Source organism: Stegodyphus dumicola, chromosome 11 (assembly GCF_044657685.1).
Source record: "Stegodyphus dumicola isolate Sdum_Otavi_A_Nest chromosome 11, ASM4465768v1".
NCBI lineage: Eukaryota > Metazoa > Arthropoda > Arachnida > Araneae > Eresidae > Stegodyphus > Stegodyphus dumicola.
In genome coordinates this window covers 86,722,478-86,743,823 of record NC_140778.1, presented here as the reverse complement: position 1 = coordinate 86,743,823, position 21,346 = coordinate 86,722,478, and the positions used below count along the sequence as shown (strand labels likewise).

General features: G+C 34.8%; 1 protein-coding gene across 1 annotated transcript in view; it reads right to left on the bottom strand.

The window, feature by feature from the left end:
- Positions 1 to 5,236: 5,236 nt before the first annotated feature.
- The window catches only part of LOC118198425 (pseudouridine-5'-phosphatase-like), a 69,866-nt gene continuing 53,756 nt past the window's right edge, over positions 5,237 to 21,346 (bottom strand). Inside the window, exons 2-4 of the mRNA XM_085826958.1 lie at positions 20,917 to 21,135; positions 8,862 to 9,094; positions 5,237 to 5,469 (exon numbers count right to left, since the gene is read on the bottom strand). Coding sequence (XP_085683084.1) covers positions 5,290 to 5,469; positions 8,862 to 9,094; positions 20,917 to 21,135 — 632 coding nt within the window. The 3' untranslated portion in view covers positions 5,237 to 5,289. The remainder of the gene's footprint in view (positions 5,470 to 8,861; positions 9,095 to 20,916; positions 21,136 to 21,346) is intronic.

Here is a 21,346-nt window from a genome sequence, read left to right as displayed (position 1 = left end):
GCTTTGCTGAACGAAAACATACTTTAAAATATTTTAATTTGGGCAGTAGCAGCACATTTCTCTTAAATAACCGGTTTAGTAATTAAATTCGAGAAAAATATAATTCCGTCTTCCCGAGTAGTAACAATTTTTTTTTTTTTTTTTTTTTTTTTTTTTTTTTTTTTAATATCGCTGAGTTTTCCGATTAAATTTGAAACATATATCTTACGCAGAGTGGCAACGCAAAGCTTTTAAAGAGCTGGGTTTTTAATCAAAAGTTCGTTAAATTAACGTAAAATATACGTATATAAATAGTGCCGCATCATGGGCTGGTTTTTGAAAAATCTTATGTACCCAGTGACCTTCCTTTTGTTTTAAAGGTCGAGTGTGGTAAGTTTTAAGATCGGGATTAAACTACAGATTTGTGTAAAAGAGAAACAAACAAATAAATATATACATAAACTTAATTATTTATTAATTAAGTTTACTAATTATTATAATACTTTATTATTAAATTGGAATATTCCAATTTAATAATAAATTTAGATGCTTTAAGTATACATATAGAGGCAAGTAAAATAGTGTTAAAATTCCAAAAGAATTTCCGAATGTCAAACACTGATTTCTAGCATAAGGAAAAATAATTAATAAAACCATTTGCTATTTTCCCTCTTGTATAAATGGTGTATATTCTGATAGAAAACTCTTAATTCGTTGCCACATTTAGAAAGTAAATTTTCTTTCTGCGTGCGGTAGAGGTGAAAACATGCTGAGCATACTGGCTGTAGCCTTTTTCTTTAATTCATTAAAATAGCTCTACACGAGCGGAAAATCGATGACAGACAAAATTGATTTTTCTGTTGCCATTTTTACAAGTGAGAACGTGCGAATAGTGTAAAAATAGGTCGCATGTCACTCATTATTCGTAGAGGCACTGCAGTTCCTTTACAGCTAGAAATTGTTTCCAAAAACTACAGCTATTTAAATGTGGGCGCTCTCATAAGTAATATGGAAAACAACTATTATAATCTCTCAAAGTATATACAAAATTGATTTTTCTGTTGCCATTTTTACAAGTGAGAACAGGCGAATAGTGTAAAAATAGGTCGCATGTCACTTCTTATTATTGGTAGAGGCACTGCAGTTCCTTTACAGCTAGAAACTGTTTCTAAAAACTAAAGCTATTGAAATGTAGGTGGTCTCATAAGTAATATGGAAAACAACTATTATAACCTCTCAAAGTATATATTGTCGCTGTCTGAAACTGTTTACTATTTTGAAAGATCTTACAAGTATTCATCCACTTCAACCATTAATTTAACGCGGCAGCATGACGAATAATACGCAAATGCAAATTGGCAGATACCATCAATATGCACTTAATTCTGCTTTTACAAGAATTTGATTTAACACGCATTCAAAATAAACATTTCATTCTCCTTTTACGCGGGTCATTTTGGTGTGTTATATCAATAAGGTATTTGTTCATTACTTTCCGTATGCGTTTGTAGTGTACACACACACTCGATGTAAGCACACTCGACACGCATTTGAGAGGTCCAGGGTTCGAGTCCACTGCATATTTTTCACGTCTCCTGCTTCACAATAACCTAATGACTCTACAAGTGGCGCCCAAAATAAAAAGTGGTGAATTCATCACCACCGGGTTCTGGCGACTGGGTTTCCTCATCCTGAGTGGCCCTTTAAAATGGGAAGTATATGAAGTATTTTCTTCCTTTCCGCATTCCTTCGTGGTGTAATTGGAAGCACACTCGACGCGTATTCGAGAGGTTCAGTGTTCGAATAGCGGCGAGAGCAGTGCACATTTTTCATGTCTCCTATTTCAAAATAACCTAATGACTACACACATCTTAGAAGTCAGATCTTAGATGAATGTGAAAGGTGTCGACTTTAAAGTTCTGATTGTTAACAATGTGCTTGGCTATTTCCTAGTTTGAGATACTCACAAGTACAAATTTGATTTCTGCAACTACATTCTACATAATTTTCACAATCGCTAAACCAAGGTATAAACGCGACATTTAAAACTAACTTTCCAACACTTTTAGACCTACTGAATGTTAAAAAATTAACACTCATTAATGTGTGGAAGAAATTATTAGTTAATTAGCGTTCACTGCATTAAAATCAGCAAGTTTGAATAAGCATTGGAAAGTGGTTTGCCTACAATGTGCAAAAAGCAAAGACCCTCCATCATCCTTATTACGACCGAATTTTCCAGCATTGTTTCAATGAGAATTACACTTGATGAAGAAGGAATTTCTCGGAAACTTTTTTACATTAAGTATTATTAAAATTTTTTACTTATTTTACTTTTAGTAAACTTCTTCTAAATAAATTCGTTTTATTAAATATTTTTGACTTGAAATATTTTACTTCGGATTTACAATGTTTTTTTAGCAATTCTGCTTTTTCTTTCGTTCGAAATATATTTAATATTTATCTAGCATATTGCTTTTAATTTATCCAATGTTTATTCAGGTTTGTTACTCGAGAGTTCTCCTTATTATATTTATTTTTACAGTAATTTTTATTTTAGAGTCACGTAGGATCTTAATAATTAATTGAAATGAAAACAGTTTTTTTTTTAAACTTTGTTGCATATTTAAAGGACTTTAATTAATAATTTAATAAAATTATTTGGAACTTTCTTTAATTTTTTACTTTGAATTATTTCACGAATTCATAATAATTCAGAAACGTGGCTCAGTTGAAAATCCTTTGGCTGCTCCTTGAAAAAGACCAAGGAATTTTCGACAACTTTATAATGTTATACAGGGTGTTTTATATTGAATGGGACAAAAAGAAAGCATACCTGTGAAAGCTGTAATTACTTAATTTTGGTAAATCAAATTTACAATAAAGCTGCAGTCATCCAAGTTTCTATTTCAGTGCTTTTCTCCGGTGACACGGCAAATATCTATGTGGTATTCCAGTTCCTCTCACACTCGTGATAGAATATCCTTTGTTAATGACTCGAGCACTTTAGTTATCCACTGCATCAGTGGCTGTAAGTGTTACGGAAATGGAGACACGAACACTTCGTGTCCATTTTTTAACTGGATTTGTTACAGACGAACACTTCATCTTCAACAAATCCCATAGGAAAAAATCACAAGGGGTTAGATCTCGGTAGCCAACAAAGCAATGGCGTATCATTTGACCCAGCATGGCCAGTCCAGCGATGAAGATAACTATCGTTGAAGTATTTGGCGCGCGTTTCCATGCGATTGTAGTGAAACAAGTCTTGCTGCAGAATCGCCGAGAACCGCTTCTTCCAACACAGGAAACAACCACTCTGATAGCATATCTTCGTAAATGCACGCATTAAAAGATTTTTTCACGAAGAAAAAGGGAATAAAAGCACGACTGTTGCTAATGGCGCAGAAAACATTCCCCTTTTTGGATAATGACGCTTATACTCCATTACACCATGTGAATTTTTCGTGCCGCAGAATCGTACATTATAGTGACTGACTGTGCCAGAAATGTGAAAAATGGTTTTCTCCGTTATAAGTATTTCTCCCGCCTTCTTGGTGTGGTGGTCTGCACGCCAGGCGTGTATTCTAGAGGTCCGAGGTTCGATTCCCGACGAAAGTGTTGCTCATTTTCATCTTCTCTTGCTTCGAAAAAAATCTTAATGTCTCTACAGTGGTGCCCGAACTAAAAAGGGTGGTGGATGATGATTCTCCCAACCTAAGATTTGGCGACTCAGTCCCCTAAAAACCACAGTCACCCTTTAAAAGGGGGGCGAGTATATATGATATTTCTCCAGCCTTCGTGGTGTGCACGCTGGGCGCGTATTCCAGAGGTCCGTGCTTCGATTCACGGCGAAGGCGTTGCTGATTTTTCACCTTTTCTGCTCCGAAAAAACTTAATGCCTCTACACCGTAAACACAAGTCTGCTCGCAAAACCATCTACCTCCAGCTTATCTTGCAATTTCTCAAAGGAAGCTTTACGCCACGGTTTGTCGGAAGGTTTTTTTAACGCCTGTACCATCTGAAAGGTACATGGCCAGAATTATAGACATTTCCGAAACACACGTCACACCGTTACATGAGGCACACTGAGATCAGAATTCGCACGACGCGATGATTTTGCGGGACTTCGAAAAAACGTTTCACGAGTTTTTCAACCAGTTCAACCACGCTGGTTGATTTACATTGCACAAGCACGTCACGGGCTCATTTACATTGCACAAGCAGCCCGTATCCTGAAACTGCTTCACTCACCATTCGATGTTGTGACAATTCAGTGATTCTTTACAAAATTTGTGCCAAAATATCTTTAAACAACGATAAGCGATGATGTTTTGGCATATTCCAAAACACAATACGCTTTCCCTTGCATGGATGGCGCCCTTTTGATTACCAGTGCTTCTAGCAGCGATTTCGTAACCTGAAGAATTTTCGCTTTTGCCAGAAAAAACTTGTATAACTGTAGTTTCAGAATTCATTTGTTTTGGCTTAATAAATCAATTACAAGTTTTGTAGTATACTATTCTTTTTCTCATTCAATATGAAACACCCTGTATTATATTAATAGTACTTTATTGAATTGTTTTTGTTTTAATTTTGAATGTGTACTTTCTGTTATACTGTTAACAGCTTTCTTGCTTTAATTATTATCTCTTGATTATATATGTGTGTATAAAAAATGTAGCGCAAATAAAAAATACATACTAATGCGCAAGCCTGCCAGATGAGTGGAATGCGGCCAAAACAAAACTTACAAGTTCTATGTTACACCTGAAAAGCAAATGTATAAAAACATTTCAGTATGAATTAAATCAGTTCATTTTTTCCAAGCAACAACCAATTCGTAAATAATTTTTTATTTCCAAACCAGGAAACAAAAGCTTTTGACCCTTTTAAGTTAATACGTATACGTATGACGTCATGATTTAAATTTAATGTAATATAACAACTTCTTTTCAATATCAATAAAAGAAGTTACGTGTCAAGTAACATATTGTGTCTATCATCCTAACATGAAACAAAAAAGTTGCCAACAGCAGCTATTTATTTAAAATGCTGACATTAACGAAAACTTTTCACATCATGACCTTATAAGAACGTCTTATATAAGGCCCATGTTCAACATACACTGACATCACAATGCAATCGCATGCTTTGCCACAACCTTTAGAATATGACTTTATATAATAATAATATGTTTGGAAGTGCTGAAAACTTGGTTTGAAAGCTTAGTTTTTGAAATGATATGAATCAAATGTATGAAAGGAATCTATTTATTAAACATAATTATGGACGGACTACATGGACGGACTATTCAACAAATGGCGGTAGGCCGAATAATTCCGGCCTAAAACATTCCATGGAGGGCAAAACTAGTGTAGCTTCGTTGCAGAATTCAGGGTCCATGCGCGGATCTGGGATCATGATTACCTGCATACCTGCAGCTTTGGCAGCTTGCACTCCATTAGGCGCATCTTCGAACACCAAGACCTGCGGAGGGAAAAGCATTTTCAATTAAATCAACATATAGACTATCTGGAAAATTTCATTTAAAAAACAAAAAGAGAAAAAAAGGGGAATTAGGAATAAGTTTGTAAGCAAGGGTGGCCAAACTTGGCATCACTAAGATGCATAACAGATTTCATAAAATTCTTAAGAAGTATATTAGTTACTTATGTCGTTTCAATAACAGTAAAAAAGCTTTCGAATAAAAAAGAAAGCAAGGAAAATGATTAGAATTTCGTATTTTTTCAATTAATTTGGTACTTATAAATTTAAATAAATCATTTTTTGCTGTTTTTGTGTTGTACTCAGCAACATGTTCTTAACGCTATACAAATTTTTAATTTCAAAACGATATAGTTAATGACCAGTATCTTTTCTTGCCACATAAAAACAAGTATTTTCTTCTTTGAGACACAGAGGTATCTTTTTTCTCCTTTCTACAAAGTAAAGGAAACATTAAAATCGTTAAAAATTTAGGTTATGAGATTTCAACGATATTCATTTAGACTATTTTTTGGCGTGACATCTGTACGTATGGACAGTATACTAGGGAGAAGGGACCTGCGCTTTATAAAGCCTTTATAAGGTTATAAATGCCCCAACCCCTATGCAAGGAGTTATAACATCCCCATTCATCCCAGGGGGACATAAACTGCACGTAGTCAAAGTTTATGAATTGCAAATCAATGGCGATCGGTAAGTAGCACCTGCAAAGGTAACGAACTCTTCCCCAGTATTGACCAAGGAAAGCCAACCCCCCCCCTCCCGAAGGACAACCTTCGATATCTAACCATGTAACGTCTCCTCAGATAATACCAGTACGGTCCTTGCCAAGCCTGAACCTGCCACTTAATAAACGATGGTTCTAGTCACTGTGAAAACTGATTAAGAGCCGTTCCCACTGGGGTTTACATGAGCTAACGGAGTCAGTTCCATTAGTCGACTAGCTCCGCTATGCCTGCAGTACAGAGTTTTCATCTTGCTGCTCTATGGGAAAAAAACTGGTTTTGGAGATGGCTCCGTAAAGAGCCGTTCCCACTGGGGTTTAGCTGAGCTAACGAACACAGCTGATGTAGCCGACCCATCTCCAAAACTAGTTTTTTACCATAGGGCAGCAAGTTGAAAAATCTGAATTGCAGGCACAGCGGAGCTAGTCGACATATGGAACTGACTCCGTTAGCTCAAATAAACCCCTGTGAGAACGGCCCTTAATGAGTCTTTTTAAGTACAGGTCTTAGACAGAAAGCCCGAGGCTGCCCCCAGCCGACCCTCCGGGGGATAAGTACGGATAGATTACGAGACTCTTTGTTCCAAAACTGATTGTAAAATGGATTAAAAATGGATTTTTTCGTGAAGTCTGTACATAAGTATGTATCTCGTATAACTCAAAAATATGAAATTTTGTATGAAATTTAGTGTAATTCGTAGAATATGAAATTTTGTATACGGTATTGCTTTAACATCTAGTTGTGCACTTCTCTCTTTTATTGAAATCGGCAGTACCAAACGTATATCTTATATATACCCATCCGCTTATATGTCTTAAAAGTCCTTACTCGGCTTTTATTTTCGCAATCGTTGGTCATAGTCATATACTTCCAGTTATAGAAGTGTTTTATATGACGAAACTATTAATGTTTTGGCACCGTTAGATTAAAAAACAATTAGTTTGGGATAAATAACGACATATAATTTAATGCGGCGTCCACGTTCTCCTAATTATATTTGGGATAGTTGCATTCTCGTTATGAAAAAAAATACAAGAAATCTGACCCCAGTACGACAAATTTGACCAAGATATTTAATTAAAAAAATTTGCAGTTTTTGATACCATTTTCAACTTGTTTTGAGCAATCGTTTAATTAAATTAGAATAATTGGAAAAAATAAGTTTAAATGAAGTGCAACAAAAAATGTGCACAATAGGCGTACAAGGAAGTCACGTGGTGTCTAAATCAAATTAATTTTTTACACGTGTCAATCGATGTTAATTAAACTTAAGGAACAGCAAGAAGAAGAAAAAAGCAGAAAAGAAGACAAATCATCCGGTTTGAAAGAGAAAAAATAAATTACGGGAGAGGAGAAAGAAGAAGCCACGTTGATCTTTCCATTAAAGATAAAAAGTTTTTTCTTTCGGTAAAAGAATGAAATAATTTAAAAAGCAAAACAAGCGAATAACTTCACTCATGCGCACCTCTCCAGAAAGAATGAAATTGCCGACACCGAACAACGTACATTGCTAAAAAACTTAAATTCGAGATATAAAACTTATCTTTAAACGAGGCTATCAGCATAGTAAAGGATTTGCATAAAATATAACAATTTAGTTTTCCCAATAGAACTAATATAATTCCCAATAGAACTAATATAATTATCTCAATAGAACTAATATAATTTCCCAATAGAACTCCCAATAGAACTAAGGCCAGAACCGATGTTTTGTTCATGACTTTCATGAAGGATACCCCGTTCCAAGTTTTAATCTCAGTAACAATAACAACTTTACACTTTCGAAGGTCAAATAGTTCATTTGCACTTTACTATGCCATGCTTCAATGAATCAAAGCACCATTCAAAAAAATGTTGTCTCGGTTATAGTCACACTGTAAGCATTATGTTAATTTTATTAACGCTTAAATTTATAGTTAAAACTTCTTTCCAGTCAAATTCTTAACTTCAACTTACTACTTCCGGCCAGAACGTAGTTTTAGAATCACTTCTGAATACATAATGAGGAAGAACGGTATTTAACCTCGAAGTTCTTCGGTCTTAGCGAGATAGTTACTAGTTATTCTGTCCACCTTTTTAGGCAACTCGTTAGGCCCTTATAGCTTCGCAGTCTATTAGCGTTAAGGGGGCCATCTCAGTTAGAATCTTGACAGCTTCAGCTATACCTCTTTAGTTTAGATTAGTTTTAATTTACTTCTTAGCCTCTTAAGTTCAAGCCCAAGTGTCGGCTTTTATTGTACACTCTAAGAGAGTTCTGTTAAATGTTATTTGAATAATAAAGGGTTATTTACCCTTCCACCTTGTTGTTTCTTGTCACACGAACTCAAGCGATTATTCGCTTATCAGTTCTTAAGATTCTTCACGTTCAACTGTAACTTAGCATCTACAAAGTGAGGAACTTTACAACATGTTGGAAAACTGTGATATGGTTGTAACGTAATATTGTTTCATCTGCTTGCCACCAATCATTCAATGTATTTCGTGGTCAGCGAAACAATGGACGATATTGCAGAAAATCATTATGAATGACTTAAATTTGGTAACCGACTATATTAATTCCTTATAAAATTTATTATCTATCCACAGACTCTTTTGAAATCGCTGTACATTGAATATACAATAGTCGTAGTATACATTAAATTAATTTACCTTTTCAGGAGGTGGCTTGTCGTCAAACCGACTAGCACAAACTTGAAAAATGTCAGGCGCTGGCTTTCCTTGTTTCACTTCAGGGTCGTTGGAACCACAGACGACATGATGAAACATACTGATGAGTTCCTTATGATTTGTGACCTTCAAATCAAATGTTTTTTTCTTTGAACTAGTGGCAATGGCAATGGGAACACTGTTTGCATGTAGGTGCTTTACTAACCTTTCCACACCTGCAAAATAAAAATCTTTGAGAACACTGAAAAGAAAGTAATGAAATAAACTATACCAAACTGCAAGCAAATCTAAAACTTTACTTCTCTTCAAATTATACAAATTATACCAGCAATTTCAGTATAACTGCAAAGCATATCCCAAATGACTGATTTTATATTCTGCTGTCCTACTTCATTTCGCGTATTTATACAGAAGATCTTTGAACCTGGAACCGTCAGTTTGAAAGAATACGGTTCACTCCACCCATTCATAAGTGCAGTTTCGGTCATAAGTCAGTTTGTATACAAACTGACACCTCTTCCATTTTTTTTTTTTTTTTTTTTTTTAATCGTTTACAACGGCTTTCTGATAGGATTTGAAACGTTTCAAGCACTATTTTACTTCTGCATAAGATATGGCATGCTCTGAGTACTGCTTTACCGAGTTGTGAAAATGCTTGCTCGACCAAATTTGCAATCTACATGTTAGAGTTTGTGGAGTCATTAAGTTATATGGATGCTGGAGCGTGAAAAATGCGCAATGTCTCCGTCGGTATTCGAGCGCTGGACTTCCGAACACACATCGAGTGTGCTTTGAGTTAAACTACGAAAAGATGCGGAAAGGAGTGAGAAAATACACTCCTTCTTTTAAAAGGCCAATGGGTATGAGGGAACCCAAACGCCAAATCCTTATGGTGACGAATCATCGTCCGCCACCTTTTAGCTCGGGCACCACAGTAGAGTCATTAGGTTATATCGATGCTGAACGTGAAAAATGTGCAGTACCCTAGTCCGGATTCGCACGCCATACCTCCCCGAAATGCGTCGAGTATGCTTTCCAGTTAGACCATGAAGGCATGCGAAAAGGAGGGCGAAAATACATTATAAGTTAAATAACAACGAAAATTCGTACAATTCACTGCTGTTAATGATTACTTTACTTGCTCTTTAGGTCTAGTTAAGTCTTTTGCTTCAACTTGGAAAATTAAGAAATTGATGAACTGAATTTGTTTTCAACAAATACTGTGTTAGGCTATGAGCATATACATAGGCATGTAAAGTGGTCTTCAGTGGATTTAAAGAATACAGACTAGTTCAGTAATTGCCAAATTGTGATATTAGTTTGATATGGGTACGTTTGGCATTGGATTTGTATTATATGAGTACATTATCCTCACGGTTTTAGGCCCAATTTTCACGATTAAATCTCCTTCATTTAGATGTATGCCTTTATTCAGGTATTATGTATTGACAGTAAGAACATGCATTTTTCGCTTGATTAATATTCTCAGTATTCAAAAGATCGATTAGTTGAGGGCACATGAAACAAGATTTTGAAATTTTGAAAACTCGCAAAATAGCACTATAATGCTAACTAAATATCTTCCCAAGAAAATCTTCTTTAACTGCCTACCTATAACGATTCAGCAGCTAAGTTTAAACAGTGGATAAGAAGAATGATCTGCTCTGTTCCTCCTACAAAATTCTATGTTGAAAAAACTTCATGTTCGAACACAAAATAGAGAATATAATAACCTGATTACTCTTACACGAATCAAATAATTTATAGCGTTTTAACGAAAGTTTTTCTTCATCGCAAATATCGGTTAATCTTCGGATTATGGTAACTTGTCAATTTTTTGGCGAAAATTTGGCGACCAACCCTGCTACAGTAACCTGCTAGTTTTGTTTTGGACGCCATTTTGTTTTCACGAAGTAAAGGCATTTTTTTTTTTTTTTAACTCAACATTTTTTCCAACAATCTGCTAACCAAATTACGCTTATACTAGAACTTTTATGGAACAAAAATGCTTAATCATGACGAAGATTAGATGCGAAATTGGGAGACAGTGCAGAATCGCCCACTGCTTTCCGCGTTTTTAAGAATTGCACATACACGGTATCCATGTACATGTCGATCTATTTTCACTTAAAAATACATCCCAGGATTGCACAAAAATGGCATTGCGCACACTCTTGACTTTATCCATGTACACTACTAAAGTCCTAGCCAGTAACCTTTATCGCCTTACCAAAATGTCGCCAAACTACCTGTTACCATATTCCAAAGATTAGCCCAAATATCGTCTGAGCAAACATTTCGCGCTGGAATGTTAAATCATATTTTATCAAACGACTTTGCGCATCTGAAAGAAAGAGACTTGCTTTAGAACACTGTGTTGTGAAATTTGTAAAAAATTAGCGTCATCATTAAGTACAAGGCGTCTGAAATAAAACTATCACGCTACGTGATTAGAACCATCATTTACTTCCAGTTCTGTTGCAAAATGTCAGTTACACTATGTCACCATATCACGTGTACAACATTAGCTACTAATATGACCCTGTGAAGGGTTCAAAAATAAGCACTGTATCATTCAAGAAGCAGAGCGCTCTGGCCGACCTACTGATGCTGATGAGGTCCACCTGCGAGAACTTGTGGAAGAAGTTCAGTATGCAACCACTCGAGGGCTTGCTAAAAAAGTTAGACGTTAGTGTCCTGTTCATTAGTCGAGCTATGTATCGCATAAACTTGACGTACAAGTTCATTCGCTGGGTGCCAGCGTCAAGCAGATAAGGACCAGACATGCCTGCACTAATCTGTTCTAATATCAACGCAAGGACAAAATCCTGTATCGGATCATTTGTGATGAAAGGTGAATTTACTTCAAGAACACAGGCCGAAAAGAGGGTTGATCTGGACCCGGCATCGCAAGGCGCAATTTGACTAACAAAAAGATCAAGCTTTGTATCTCGTGGAACTGCTATGATATTATCCGAAAAGAGGGTTAAGTAATATTTGGAAGGAGTACCTGGAAAAAGGTAAAAACCTCCAAAGTAATGTGCACAGCGAATCCCTGTTGATGCTGCTATACACGAAAAACGTCAAAATGAGTTCCGGCGCATGTTTCATCAAGATAACGCAAGACCACATGTGTTTGCCTTCACCGCCTGGACTCTGTACGGTCTCGAATGAGATATTTTGCCCCACCTACCATCTAGCCCTGATATCGCTCCTTCGGACCTCTAGCTTTTTTCACACCTGCAGCTACATCTTGCTGGTGCTATCTTTCTTTCTGCACAGAACGTCCGAAATGAAGTTGATCTGTATTTGGACTCGCGGCCACCAAGTTTCTGGGCCGGAGATTTTGAAAAATTACCAGTCCGAAAATCATAGATTTGGATGGTGATTAAAGAACTGCACTAAAGGTATTGCTTTCATGTTTTTTCTCTAACTTTATTAAGAACGTTTTTGGCGGAAAACTTTCGTTACAACCAGATATTTTAAAGAAATAACATATTGCATCTTTTCCTTTAATTAATTTTACGATTTAATGATTTCGCATAAGTGGACTTTCTGCAGGGCGGAATTCATAAACGAATCCTGCGAAAGACCTCTTCGATGTAAAATGGCAAAAACAAAGGCAACAAAGATACTTTCAGTTGCACATACAAAAGTAACAAGGGTTACTACTCATTTGTTGCTAATGTGAAACTATTTATTATCAGTGCTTTTTAATAACCATGTATGGACATAACCTCCTTATATGTTTTCGCTCTATAACCAAACCATGTATTAGAAATAGAATGGTAAAAATGTATGCGTAGCATCGTTTCGGATATAGCACTGTCTAAATGCTTGCTTGTTTACATTGTTTTAGAGCACTAATTAAACGTTTGCCTGCTCGCATCGATTCAGAAGATGTTCATTGTGAAGATTTAACAACCAGTTAGTTGGTTTGCACATTTTATCGATAAAGGCTTGACAGTTTTATACTGTTTCATTCTTATTTACAATTTCTCATTGATATCCGTCATGTAAGGAAAATCCTGCATGAAACTGCATTAGATTTCCAGCAAAGTCTTACTGACGCTGAGCGTAGTAAGAAAATAATCGTTGTTTTTTTTTTTTTCCCTATTGCATTCGGACTCACCACCGACATAAGAACTTGAGACTCAAGGCCTTCCAATAAAGTTTTCGCTGCTGCTGCTGAATATCCGTCTTTAAAGCTAAATACGATTAACTCTGAAAGAACAGAGGACTCTGTTCCCCCAACAAAAGTGACTAAAAAGGAAAAGAATGCGAAAAAGTTCGGGGCCTCGGCTGCGGCTTACAACTCCGAAGATCATCTACAAAAGAAATCGATTGGAACTCACTCCGCAAGTCAGCCAAGTCAAAGTTCTCCACTGAAGCTACGTAATTCCAACCAATAGTCAGTTTTACGCCAGAAGAAAATTGAAGAATCTGGGAAAATCCTAGCTAACATAGCTCCGCAACGAAAACTCTCTCCCATCCTTTGCCTAAGGCCTGATGTGAACTGAAAAAGCTATCAGGACTTTTCCCCGCTCATACATGTTTTGATTTTGTGGGCACACTAAAGCCTGATCACATTAGATTTCAACACCGAGGACGAAAGAAATCTTGCGATCTACTATCTGCAAAAAAAGATCTATTTATTAAAATAATAATACGTGGACTATCCTCAAAACAGAGGAAAAATCAATCATGGAAGTCCCCACTACGCTTAACATCTCTGCCAATAAAGTCAGACAATTTGCGAGGAAGTGCGAACTTCCAATCTTCGAGGGAGTTTATTCAATTTCTTCCTCGCACTCAATGATAGTGGTAGGAAAATCCTCATTGCACCAAATCTGCTACATCTGACTGTTTGCATAGGGAACCATAAGTGTGAAAGTCTTCCCATCCAGTGATTCTGCTGTCAGCGCTTCAGCCACGGATGGCTAAGATGCTTCGACAAATCAAACTGGCAAGTGTTCTCCAAAATTACACTTTTGAAGCGAGGAAAGAAGAAAAACCCATTTACCTGAGATATCATCAGTCGCTAGTAGTTAACTACGCTGGATTCAAGAAGTACCAGAAATTGAAGAAAAATCACACTCGACCTGAACGGAAGTAAATTTAGAAGTCTTTGAAGCTCAGAAATTCCAAAATAAAGAATTCTAGAGACAGTTTTAAATCCATAGAAACTCAAAGTATTGAAACAATCCCAGGAAAATTTTTGCATGAGAAGGTAGGAAAAATCATGAGAAGTGATTATATTTTGGGGGGGGAAGTGGTACTATATATACTATGAGGTAGAAAAGACATGTAAGCATGGACCTTATAAGAGATAGACTAACCCAGTGGGCGGTGCGCGCGTCACCGACATGTCGGCAAGAAAGAGTAGGGACGATCTGGATTTAACAATGAAACTTATGGCGTTTGTATCACATAACGCTTTTTAATTATTAAATGTGATATGTTGTATACTGATGAGATTATGAAAGCCACAGTTTCGTCAAAATAGGATTTTATATATATCATTAAAGCACTTTTTACTGCATTTCGCGCATTTTTTTCACGCGTAATTCTTGTACAAACATCTTTACTTTGATAAAACGGTAAAAACTGTAAGCACAAAATTTATGAACTTAATTTTGCGTAAAAATAAAGTAAAATTAAATAAGATTGGTAGTAAGTGATGGTTTCAAATAAATAAGGAAAAATTAAACAAGATCTGATAATTTTTTAAAAAATTTAATGAACATTTTCCGGCAGTGATTTTCAGAACTATAATAGCATTACAAAACGATCATTTATTTGATTATATTATCATTAAATTATTAACATTAAAGCGGATTAGTTATTTTAGTAATTTATAAAATGCGGAGCATAAAATTTGAGTGTAATGAAGGAAAAAACAAAAAGATAAAATAAAATCTAGCAGCACTCAGATTTTATATTACGCCCAAAAGGAACCTTTTTTTAAAGTTTTCTGTGTTACCTATATTTATTGAATAGCATGTCGTTCGCCCATAAACACATACAGTTGAAAACAGCATATCTTTAGAATTTCGGCACTGGAGATAAAACTGTTGTTTACCGTTCATTGAACACTATGAACTCGTTGAGTTTGTTAATCAAAAATTCGTTAAAGTTTTAAAAAATATGAAATAGATTAAAAGAAATTCGAAATTCGGCCGTCCAGATGCCTATGTTCGGGTGGAGGTTTACATTATTAAAAATTGGATGGCTCTAGATACTGTCGTTTTTGTCACAGTGCGAGAAACATACATGTATTCATGCAGATTCTTCATTATTTAATTTCTTTACATAGAATACAGGGCGATAATATTTGGTAACCACAATTTGCAAGGAAACACGGACATTTACAGTAAAACAGCGCAAAATGCCGCTTCGAAACCAACAGCCTTTCTAGGCTACCGCTCCTTTGGGCTAATAAATTAAATTAACTGTAAATAAAAAAAAAAAATCTGATACAGAACTAAAAATAAATTTAAAAAATAATGACTATAAAATACAAGGAAAATTAGTTATTATGGTTAAATACAATTTTAATATTAGAATTAAATGTATAAAAATTTTAAGGAATCAAAAGTCTTTGTCACTATGATGTATTATGAAATATAATTGAAATAAAATTCCTTTATAGAAATTGTGCTATAATACTCATCTATAAGTTTAAAAAAGCAGCACAATTTAGAGTTTTAAGCGAAACTTTCAAAAATTCGTTTTTAAATATTTTAGTACTTTTTACTTATTTACACCAATAAAAAGCATAAAAATTGCAAGAGAAAATTGCTTGTTTGAAATTTTCTATTAGTTTAGATTTAAAATATTATTTTTTAAAAGAAGTAGTTACAAATCTCCTTACACCATAGGAAAAGCTAAAAAAAAATCCAGTCCTGAAAGCATGCAGCAGCTTCATAATTATTTGGAATGTTTATTTATGATTGATAAATATGCTAAATTTTTAAAAATCAATCTCAATTTCAAAAATAAAAATGTGGAGAAATTCTAATTTGTGAAATGAGGCGCTATAACCAGCTTTTTCTTGACAATTATACACGCTGCAATAGGCAACCAATGTTAAATTTCTGCAATTTCGTCCCTACATCTCCGGATGTGATCAAGTTGACAGCCGGCAACGCCTCAGACAAGGGAGAAAACCCGTTTGGGTTAGTCTATTTCTTATAGGGTCCATGCATGTAAGCACAACGGAGTAACTCTCGAACCTTATAAGCTTATAGGTAATTGTAATAAGGAATTGAGAAGTCTAGCTGCGACATTTTTTTTACTCACCATCCCTTTTCCTTAAGTAATGACTTATAAATTGAACATTTGACAGTAATAAACTGTTCACATCAGACCTCCTCTTACTCTGTCCGACTGTTATGTCATGCGCCTCTTGGACAGACTTGTCATCAAGCCGGCAACATCGCACATATTAGCAATAGCCCGGCAATACATGTATAGATTGATTGATTGAATAAACTGTTATATGATGTTAATTAGGAATAAAAAGCAACATTTTTTCTGGTTTTCATAAAGAATATAGCTTGATTTTTCGAAATGTTCATTTTATCCGTTACGTTATTTCGCAGGAAGAAACTATGCCATCAAACTCTGGCTGCATCTATGTACTATTATTTCTAATCCCGCGTCGTGGTTAGAAATAATAGTAGGTGCTATAGCTATCATAATAGCTATTTCTAAGTTTTGAATTTTTAGCGAAATTTGATACTATATTTTCTTAATATACCTTTCTTCTTCTACATTTTTTAAGTAGTGTTTTTTGGTGAAAATTATGCTCTATTTTTCAGTATATAAACTGTTATTAAAATTGTATTAGAAATGCAAACTTTCTCCATGTTAACTAACGATTCATAAATATACGCTCAGTACAACACTAAAAATGTATGCAGCAATTATAGAAGTTGAGCATTTTCAGGAGACAAATCCTAAATTATATGATTACTGAGATTTCTTTAACCAAGCTTGAATTTCAGATAACATTTTTATAAATTATTAGATTTGCATAGCTTGTACTTTGTTTGGTTATTAATATCCTTTTTGTATGTTACGATGATGTCCAATACAAATTAGAAATTTAAAAATTAAAAATATTGTGTTTTGGTATCACAATACTTACTATTCTGATCAATGAGAATTAAAGTATTGTGACTTACAGAATTCTTACAGTTGTGTAAGTCAATATTTACGATTCTGATCTACAAATGAATTACAGATATAAGAAAATAAGACGAGAAATTTATGTAAAATTTGCATACTCATAATTTAAAATCTATAAGGTATTTTATCCCTTCCTTCCACATGCCTCTGTAGCATAACTGGAAGCTCACTCGAAGCATTTTCGGGAGGTCCAGAGTTCAAAGCAATTTTATGCTAAATATTAAAAAATTGTATCAATACCAAGCGTAGCCATGACCTTATAAGGTATTTCTCCCTCCTTTTTAGCAAGCCGTCGTGGTGTAATGGTTTACACGCTCAGCGCGTACTTCAGAAGTCCGCGGTTCAATTCCCGGCCAAGGCGTTGCTAATATTTCATCTTGCCTACTTTCAAAAACATCTAATGTCCCTACCATGGAGGTACGAAGTAAGATGGAGTCGCCTAAACAGGTTTCTCCCGTACCCTGCTCTGAAGCACCGGCGATCTCTACGTGGTGACCAAAACATTGGGTCATTTACCATTGAGTTCTATGGGATTTGACGCGTTCGGATGTAAATATTTTGTAATTACGTCGTAAATATACATATAAATGTATATATTTTCTTTTTCTACAACACTCCAGAGTCCAAAGTATGTGAAAACAACATATTTTTAAACAACATTTTATTCTGAACGGAATTAAATGCTATACTTTTCACAGGACAGTTTTCTCAGAATGGTTTAATTTGAATGAAATATTTTCACAAGTTTTCGTTGATTACATTAGAAAAAAAAAATTAAGGTAATTCAATTTTATTCGGTTAAGGTACAAAAATTAAGATCAAAGTTTATTGTATTATTAATATTAAAATTATGCATTATTTCTTTTCTATTTATAGAGCTTCTTCCTAAAATACTTTCTTAAATATGACATGATTTTTTGGCTTCTGAAGCATCTTTTAAATCGAAAAATGCAAGTCAATTTATAATTAATGCTCTATTCTGTTCATTTTAAATTAGAGAATTATTAGGAATTAGCGAAATACTTTAAATAAGTATTTCGCTAATTCCTAATAATTAAATAGGTATTAAATAGTACTTGACTTTCTCTGAACATTTCTGAAAGGGAATAAAATAAGTTTTTTTTTTTTTTTTTTTTTTTTTTTTAAAGTATTATTTAAAACTTGTAACTGAGTTATTATAAAATGTAAGGGGAATAATTCTTTTAATTATACTTATCAGATTTTTTTTTTACCCTTCATTTCAACAATACATATTCCAAAACTCTTATTACGTTCTTAAGTGCGCATCTCATAGCATTTGCTTTACAATACCTTTTAACAGATTGCTTTCCAATACGTACAATTCTTGCTTAAATAGTTTTATAACGTATTTGTCAACAGGATTTCAATTTATGTTTTCAATTCAATATTAAGGTTATTATATATTTAGATAACATTTATAATCATTATAAATTAGATACATTTAATAATTAGATTTCTTTGTGAAGAAATACTTTCACAGTTGTTTATAAGTGAATAAATTCTTCATTTCAAATGCATTTATAAATAATTTAATGAATATTTAAGTATTTTGTCAAAGGCAGATACATGCTTTTTGCAAGCACATGCATAAATACCCATACATATTTCCTATTTATCATTTCCGGCATGTGCAAATCTTTAATTTCTGTGCATTCACTATATTTTTCGTGTAAAGTAATTAACACTAATTTAGCATACACCCGAAAGTTTTACATAAAAAATATATATGAATATAATTTGAACGAAAATTATAAGTATTATTTTTAATACCCACTCAAAGATCAATTTTTCTTCAAAATTCTTCCACGATGGCATCTCTCTCTTTAGGCAGATAGCCCTTGCATGCGTTACTCTATTTAATCTGACCTATGTGCCTAATTACAAATATTTTAACGTACATAATTTTATATTTATAAAACGTGTAAGCCCAAAGTGATTATTTTTCAGATATATAAAATTAAAACGATGGGTTTAAAATGAGCAGCAGTAAAGCCTCTCCTCTAAGAAATTTTGAAAGGTACACGTTACAATAATATATGGATGTGAAAAAAATTTGTTTTATTTAAAACATTTTGAAGTTTGGAAAATAAAATAAAAGTAGCGAATACTCTATCAAGGGTATCGAAAGACGTATACAATTTTAAATGTACCGTAAAGTATTTTTCATTCTTTAAGCATAACATTTTTCTTAAAATCTATATTTTTGTAGTGCAACAGCTTAGAATTTTATAAAACAAATTCATAATCAAAATCGCTGTTGTTAGTTATCGAAAAATAAACAAGATGTGATTTTTGCGTAAATGTCAGTAAACTATACAAATTGCTATTATCCATCCCACTATGAATGTTTCTTTCATGCGAAAGTGTCCCTTTTTCGATTTCTATGGAACTGCCGTGTGTCGAAATACTATCAGAATCTTGTCAAGCGAGCTTCTGAATGTAAACAAAGAACAGCCCATCTGGTGACCCAAGCCTCAAAGCAGTGCTTCACTTTTAGCGCGGGTTGGCCCCTCCTCCCTTTCCTACCTCCATGGACCCTACAGTGGCGTCCGACATAAAAGGGTGTTGGATGATGATTCTCCTCACCCAGGATTTGGCGATTATGTCCCCTAAGAAAACCCCAATCGAGCTTTAAAAGAGGGAGTATATAAGGTATTTCTCCTGCCTTCTTAACGAGCTTTCGTGGTGTAGTGGTCTGCACGCTCAGTGCGTATTTGAGAGGTCCGCGGTTCGATTCCCGGAGAAGGCGTTGCTAATATTTCATCTTGCCTGTTCCAAAAATACCTAATGTCTCTACAACCTTAATGTATTTACTTCCGCCTTTGTGGAGTAATAAGCACACTAGGCGGGTATTCGAGATGTCCAGGTTCGAGTCCCGGCGAGGGTATTGCTCATTTTTCATGTTTCCTGCTTACCCCCCCAAAAAAACCTAATTTCTCTATAGTGGCGCCCGAACTAAAAGGTGGTGGATGATAATTCTTCACCACCAGGATTTGGCGATTGGGTTCCCTAATCCCCAGTCGCCCTTTAAAAGAAATAAGGTATTTTCTCCCTGCTTTCTGCATGCCTTTGTGGTGTAATGGTTAGCACACTCGGCGCGAATTCGAGAGGTGCAGGCTGGAGTTTCGGCGAGGGCATTGCTCATTTTTCATGTTTCCTGCTTAAAATTTCCTATGACTAAACCTTAATTAAAATCAAACTTTTGGGGAATTAGAATCTGGGATATTGTTTCTACAAACTACTTTATATACGCAGTTTAAGATGATAATAATAATAAAGCATTAAACATAAATCTAATAAACAATTTGTTTTAAAACTTTCATTCGTATTGTTAGTCTAATTGTTATCTTTAAGTTATTTACGGGCAGTTATTTGTACTATGATTATGCTGTATGTTGTACATTATAGAGAAAAATATAAGAGTGGATCAAAGAAGAAAACATTTCTTTTAAAAGGTTCCGTGAAAGAAATTAAATTTATTACTACAGCAGCGTCACAGCCTATTACAGCGACATTTCTGTACCGACTACGATAAACAGCATTCCGTATTTCTTCTGATTTTGGAATCATCATGTGTTTTGCTGAAGTATAATAGTTACAAGAATTTTTAATTGCAGTTTATTTTTAAATGCATATTTGAACATTGTTGCAAACTTATCAAATCGCGCCAGTTACATATCTCGAAATGACAAGAAAGTTCTGGATATTACATATGATTAGAAAATTGTGCTGTTGAATTTTGAACAAGTAAAACGCTGGTTCAATAATAAAAGAACACATGCACAAGAAATTGAATGCCAGGAAAAAAAAAAAAAAAGCATACCTGGCAATACTTCTGTTTGTAGAAAAAGTTCGTCAGAAAGCGCAGCGCATGCGTCCTGGTATTCTTGAATTGTGATGGGCAGTTGCAGTTCTTCGATCATCGTCCTAGCGGCATCGTCTGCCACTTTGCCCATGCATTTGACTTTGACATCCCAAGTGAAGGTCTTCCCGTACCGGTTAGCAATGGCTTCTCCGATGTTCGTGTACAGTTTTTCCGTGTCTAGAAAAGAGAGAAACTGTACGAAAATGACGGCTGAAATATCTCTCAGTGCAAAATATTTACCGTACCTTATCGTGTATAACGCCCCTAAAAAGCGATATGGCAAACAGGGGGGAAATATGTGTGTGTGGGGGGGAAACGCTTGAGAAAGTAAATAATCCTGAAAAAAGGGTGCATTGTATTCAATGTAAATATGCACAAGAAAGTTATT